The sequence below is a fragment of the Elaeis guineensis genome, chromosome 2, assembly GCF_000442705.2.
Source record: "Elaeis guineensis isolate ETL-2024a chromosome 2, EG11, whole genome shotgun sequence".
Lineage (NCBI taxonomy): Eukaryota > Viridiplantae > Streptophyta > Magnoliopsida > Arecales > Arecaceae > Elaeis > Elaeis guineensis.
This window is the reverse complement of record NC_025994.2, coordinates 107,546,398-107,553,041: the sequence shown is the minus strand read 5'-3', so window position 1 is coordinate 107,553,041 and position 6,644 is coordinate 107,546,398. Positions and strand designations below refer to the sequence as shown.

The following is a 6,644-nucleotide window of genomic DNA, read 5'->3' as shown; positions in this document are numbered from 1 at the left end:
TTGTAAAGAGCCTTTCCACTGAGCTTATGAACTTTTCTTCTAAATGTTGATTAAAGAGTCTGTTTATTTTATTTTCTTTGTTTCGGGTATGGGAGGATTATTGTTGGGATAAGGTCTCTAGTTTTGTCTTATATACATATATAACGGCAAAATTTTTTATTTTTTGTGCTGCTTAATGAATATCTCTCGCCGGCACAACCCCTCCACCCTCGTTGTCTCGTTTCCTTGCCTTTTGTTTAGCATGGCAGGACGAAGTCCCACTATAAAGCAAGCAGAAAAGGTCAAAAATGGGAGTTTATAGCTGTAGATTAAATGCTGTGAGCTAGTTGCAAAGAGATGCACCCAGAGCATTAATTATGGAGGTCTAGGTCAATATATGAGAAGTACTTTGATAGAAATAGAGTAAGCTAATTGTTTGACATTCGGCAGAGCTAATTTTCGCTTGGGCGACAAGAGATATTGTGATTTAATTATTTGGAGAAGTGGCAAAAGAATTTTTCATTCCGGCGTTAGATATGGTAAAATCAAACATTTTTTAAAAAAAAACCAAAATTAATATACCAAGTGAAATTAGTTTCTCCATGGCTGAAAAAAAAAAAAAAGAGTTTCACCTCGATAGCTGACTGTGAAAAACATGCTCGAAGCATGATGTTGCTTATTGCCAAGTAATCAATAAGTTGATCAAATTTTAATAATTTGATAGTAACTTTTTATTTTGGTATGGAAGGTCATATGATTGTTTTCCATATTTTTTCATTTTATCTTGAATATTTTTAAATACTCAACTTTTAATTTTTGAAAATCAAGATATATTTAATTTGTGATCAAAATCAAAATCAGAATAAAATTTGAATAATATAAAAATATAAAAATTAAATTTTGAAGAAAATTTCTATTTCTTCTTTGAATCGAAACGATAATGAAATTTCTACCAACCAAACCTACTCTTAGTCATCATAGATTGAACAAATTTTTTTATTTTTTTTTTAAAAAATGTAATAGTAGAATGGCTCTAATTGTAATCTACCCATGGATAAGAAGAGCAAGATAGATTACATTATTTCATTGTCATTCTCTTCTAGTGTCATGCATATTGAAAAAATATCTTTTTGTAGTATCATATCCATAATTTTTGTATTACTACACTTTATTGCCTTGAAATCTACGCACACAAGAAAATATCCAGCTCCCAAGTTCTATCGTGATGGTTGTATTCATCGACTCACAAATAATTCTTCAATTTAAATTTGTACAAGCTAGACTTATTCCACGTCCAATCATGATGGTTCCACGCGAACCATAAATTAAGAGAACCATGACAAGAAACATTGTGTGACCCGCCCGTTAAGTTTGAACGGGTCAAACCAGCACGACATTTTAGCAATACTAATAAATCCGGTCAAAATATCATGCTTTGACCCGCATGAAATCCTCTAGTCATCAATCCCTAGACATATATAGTCAACACCTTGCTCTTTTCTCCCATCATCTCATTGCGTTTCAGCCATCCAAACAAGCCAAGAAATGGAGCTCTTCCCTTCTCAAGTATATCGAAGCATCCAGCACTACTGGCGCAGAAGAGCCAATAGAGGACTGGAGGGTTCATCGTCACCGAGCAAGAAGGTGAGGTTGGTGGCTAGGCTTGGGGGAGAAAGCCGAAGCACCAAAAGTCGGCGAGCATGGAAACTGAAGTCGGCGATGCGGCCGATTCCAAGGCTTCGCATAAAGGTGCTTTCGCCACTCCGGCTTCTGGCTCGGATGAGGGATGCATATATGGATGCAATGCTGGCGTTGGCTGGTGGAGGAGGTCGGCCGTCGGCATTGAATAAGAGCAGGAGTGTTTCAGATGGGCGGTGGGAGAGGAGGATCCCAAAGGCTCGTCAGATGAGTGCAAGAAGAGGAGACTTCGAGAGGAGGTTGATGATTCATATATACAACGCACTTGTTGCTCCTCCAGAGGTGCCCGGCAATCATAGTGTCAACTAGGTGTTAGGTGTCTGCACCAATTTGTGGGAAGTAAAACTCGGGTACCATTTGAGAACCCCGGAAAGCTTTTTTACCTTTTCTTCCTCCTTTTCATGTAAATTTATTAGGTGTGTCTGTTTGCATGTAATGTAAATCACACCTAAGTTGAGTTGCTGTAATTTTCCTTTTGCAATGTTATGTTCTTCCAATTTGTATATTATGCTTAAAAGCTGCCGTACGTTCGGAGAGAGTTGCAAGGGATTTCCTAGATGTTTTTAATTTCTGCTAGCCGTATCGATGTTTTCATCTTCTCTCTTTTTCTATGCTTGGAGCGTTATTATGTACTGCATGTTGGTTAGGCCTTGATGGCATCTAAAATGAGGCTAGCTGTGGATCGTGCTTCGGGTTTCACTGCCACGAGCTGCTTGGACCATGTAGGCTGTGGTGGTGGTGAGTTGGACTCTGATTTTCCTAAGGCAACAAATCTCTGCTTAATAATCTAAAAGGGAGGGGAAAAAAAAAAAAAAGATATGATAATGTCGCAGTTTTGTATAAATCATACGATCCAACATATGGTCAAAAGGCTTATAGATATCCCGGCAACCTAAAAAAATAGAGAATGCCTCAAGCCTCTTATCCATTTCATGTGATCATGGTGTGAGAGCAAATCAAAATAGGAGTTCTATTTTGGAATAGTCAAAATAGGATCATGTAAACAGTAGAGGATTCTATTTTTCTCTTAGGAGTTCTAGATATAAATTAATATGATTTCAATGAACCAACATTAGATTTTGAAAGATTAACTAATCAATCATATTATGTGGCATTGAAAATAATATTATATTTTTGATTTTTTTATTGCTTATACTGTCAAATCACCAATTACACCCCCTAGCTACATACATGGTTACCAAATACCCATGGAGACACTAAAGTACATGTATGGTTCTAGAGAATAATCACTTCAAAGTAAATCTTTTTCCCAAATGCCTACATCATGGTATTTAATAGTTGAATCACTTTTAAAAAATATCTAAAATTAGAGATTTATCAAAGTAGGAATTTATTGACATTCTCCCAAAAAGATATTGTTAATTTGAATCAATACCTATCATAGATTTGTAGCTATTAGATGATGAAATGAATCTTGAAATTTATTGACATTCTCCAGGAAAGGTGTTGTCAATAATCTCATTGATATTGAAACCGTTGAAGAAACACTGTTGTTGATATCTCCTTCTTGATTTTTTTCTTCCATGACTCGAGCTCGAAGAAGATAGAGAGGAGGGCCCCATGGAGAATATGGCTAGAAATCCATGATGGAGTCTGATCATAATGACTGAAATTATTTTCTTCATGCATGAAGATAATAGATTACCTAGTAGAAAAGATTAAAATTCAAATTATGTTTAGGCATAATGAGGTTTAACCCAGTGACTTCCACCATGCCAAAATAACACTTATACCACTAAGTTTTATTCCTTTTGAGCACCATTGAGGAATGGGCCCCAAAAAGCTCAGCCTCCCTGGTTGGCCTTCCACCGTTGATGTCTTTTGGACCTTTAATTTGGATATTTCCTCTAAAATTTTGCTAATTGAAAGTTAAATGGGATTGCATGGTTGTCTTTACTTTCTGTTGCATTAGGAAGAGAGAAAAACAATTGTATTTTCTCTTTCACCATCGAATCATGCGGGCTTGACACATTCTTTCCTTGTCCAGGTATTGATCAGCTACTTAAGTAGTGTTGCAAATGGATTGGGGTGGATCGGTGTTTGCATGGCCCCAACTTGATTCAGTCTCATGTTTGGATCTTGATTTTGGAGCTAGACCCAACTTACTAGCTTATTGGGTCAAGCCATATTAAAGTCCATAGAAAAGATTTTAGATCCAAGAGCTCATTAGGATCGAGTTGGAGACAAGTATCATCCAGCTGCCTAATCCAAAATTGATCATCTTAATATATAAATTTATAAACCATAGCTTAAAAACATCTGTTAATATACTTGAGAACAGTATAAATAACAATTCGCCACGTCAAATAATGAATACTTAAATACAGTTAAATGAAAGTAGGTTGGAGGAAATGGTGCTGTGGAGATAAACAGAGAGCGATTGATTAAATGGGATTTTATTCAATCAATTTGGGAATTCATTTAGAGTAAAGGAAAAAGAGATTTTATATAATTTAGGTTTTTGGAACGGGCTGAATCAGATCTGGATCAAGTTGAATCTATTTTTTGTGGACTAAACTAAACCTAGATGATATACAGACTGGGTAGGATCGGATTGGATTGGAAAATACAAAATCTAGATCCGATGTAGTTCTCAAATTAGGTCTATTTTTTTGACCCCAATCTGAACCATTGCTCTTCAAATATGGATAGAATCGACTCGCAGGTGGACCAACTTACTGGCAATCCTGCTGCTATGCCTCGCCAACACCATGGTTTTTTAGTTTTTCCTTTTAATTTGACTGAAAGGGAAGCAAATGCCACCCACTTTATTAGGAACTACCAGAAAGTATTATGTACAGGATGATAAAAGTAGTATGCTGAATTCACATCACTCTTAGAGGCTAACAGAACAAAGTTACAGACAATAGAGATGAGAACATGAAGTCTTGCAGGTAGATACAAGATTAGTTATAGAAGCTCACAGACATGATCAAAAAGATTTCTGCAAGGCCCATCGTTGCAGATCTGGATCCGTTGTTGAGAGTTTGGAGACAGAAGAGAAGATAATTAAGAGGTGTTTGGTTGGAGGAAGTGGAGGTCTGAAATTGGATTCGAAATAGGTGACTTTTATTTCAATCATTTGGTTGGAAGGAATCACGTTCTAATTCAGATTCCGAGGTTGAATGTGAATGGTTCAATATATATAAAACTCAATCCCTACTCTCTTCTATGAATTCAAATTTTCATTCCAATACTGATTTCGGTCACGAACCAGACACTTCAAAGGATTTGACCATTCCGATTTCGATTCCAAATCATTTTAATTTTCATTCTGATTTTGATTCTGATCGCAAACCAAGCATCCTTTTAAAGATATCAGAGATTTCAAACAGTTGCAAATCTGATTGTGCCCATCCATAATTTTCGGAGATCCAAGATGTTCCCATAGCTAAACGAGGGTTTTTTTATTTTTAATTTTCATCTGTCGGTTGCCTCCACCTTAGTCATCTCTCTCTCCTCTGAATTGAGTTGCATTAGCTATGGTCGGTCGTTTATTAGTTGTAAGATGTGCTGCTGTAGCTCTTGAAGGATCGCCGTGATTCCAATTCTACTGCATCTTCTTCACTTCCGACTACGGTGAACGTGTGCTGCAGGTTTACCTCATCTCGTTATCAGTTTGCAGTCAAAGCTGCGGCCGATTTTTTCTGCCAAATATGTCATGTTCAAAGTTGAGGAAAAGTCATTCAAAACCACACGGGGTACAAAGCAGTTGTCATGCTAACTAACTTCCAACCACACGGTATTAAACCTGATAGCCGTATGCATGCAGGCAGCAAGCTTAATTTATTACCACGGTCAAGTCAAGGATCGGCTTGATCCACAGGCCCAGTCCAGTTGATTGCTTCTCGGAACGGGTCGTGACTCGACCCCCGTAAATTATGGAGGCTACCCGTCCGGCCTCTTAGATCACTGCAAGTCTTGAAGTATTAGGCAATATTAAAGATGGCCTACGTGCAAGAAGCAGTCAAAACGTCGGATACAGGCTGTAGACCAGTTTGGCCTCCCAACAGCTAGCTACTGGTCCACAGTGCATGAAACCCAGCACAAGTATAAAGAAACACACACCAGGCAAAAAAATCTCCACCATGATTGATCTCTAATTAGTCTCTCTGTAGTAGAAGAAGAACAAAAAAATGGAGGCTGTGTCTCGGATCGTTCGGTCCTACTGGCGCCGGCGGACGTATCAGAGGCTGGAGGGGATGTCGGCGGTGAGCAAAAAGGGTGGAAGAGCTATCAGGCTCAGAAGAAGAAGATGTCGGCAATCGAAGGCAGCGCCGGTGTTTGTCAGGCTGAGACTTAAGGTCTGGTCACCTCTCTGCCTTCTGACCTGGTTGATGGATGCCTATGTGGACGCCGTGCTGGGTTTGGCCGGAGTGGAGGGCCGGCCGCCGGCGTTGAACAAAGGTAAGGGTGGTCAGGATGGGCTATGGGGGAGGAGGATTCCTAAGGCCCGCCGGACGAGTGCGAGGCCTGGGGATTTCGAGAGAAGAATGGCGGTCCGTATATACAACTCCATCACTGCTGCTTCACAGAAATCATAAAATGTTTGTCTATGCCTTGGATTTTATTTCCTTATGTTTCCTTTCGTTTTGAAGCTATTCTTGTTAATTAAGGAGATTTTTACTGGTCTTTTTAGTGGATTTTTATATGCTTAATACCACGGAATTGAAAAGGCGTTCGTACAAAACTTAGTTGCGATTTTTTAATTTAAAACTTTCTCTTAATGTTGGGAACAGTCTTCTGGGCGGTTGGATTTGGATTTAGCATGAAATTAGAATCTCCGATTGACCTTCATTTCTTGATGTCACGAAGAAATCATGTTATGGGGTGGGAATTGGCTGAGTTAATTAGTAACGCCTCTCATGGTAAATGAAGACACCTATCATCTTCACTTCGTTTTTTGGCCAAACTTTCATCCATCCAAGTTAAAAAAATAAATAGAT

At 38.4% G+C, this 6,644-nt stretch overlaps 2 protein-coding genes across 2 annotated transcripts; both read left to right on the top strand.

Annotated features, from left to right (window-relative positions):
* Window positions 1-1,490: 1,490 nt before the first annotated feature.
* On the top strand, window positions 1,491-2,194 carry LOC114914013 (uncharacterized). Its single transcript, XM_029263789.2, has one exon. The coding sequence runs from the start codon at window positions 1,525-1,527 to the stop codon at window positions 1,984-1,986; it is 462 nt and encodes a 153-aa protein (XP_029119622.1). The 5' UTR covers window positions 1,491-1,524; the 3' UTR covers window positions 1,987-2,194.
* Window positions 2,195-5,690: 3,496 nt separating this feature from the next.
* On the top strand, window positions 5,691-6,326 carry LOC140855487 (uncharacterized). Its single transcript, XM_073251372.1, has one exon. It carries the CDS (start codon window positions 5,835-5,837, stop codon window positions 6,240-6,242), a length of 408 nt encoding a protein of 135 aa, XP_073107473.1. The 5' UTR covers window positions 5,691-5,834; the 3' UTR covers window positions 6,243-6,326.
* The last annotated feature ends 318 nt before the right edge of the window (window positions 6,327-6,644 follow it).

Bases quoted from the DNA above. Each gene is read 5' to 3' on its own strand.
- LOC114914013 (XM_029263789.2), top strand. From the start codon at position 1,525: ATGGAGCTCTTCCCTTCTCAAGTATATCGAAGCATCCAGCACTACTGG.
- LOC140855487 (XM_073251372.1), top strand. From the start codon at position 5,835: ATGGAGGCTGTGTCTCGGATCGTTCGGTCCTACTGGCGCCGGCGGACG.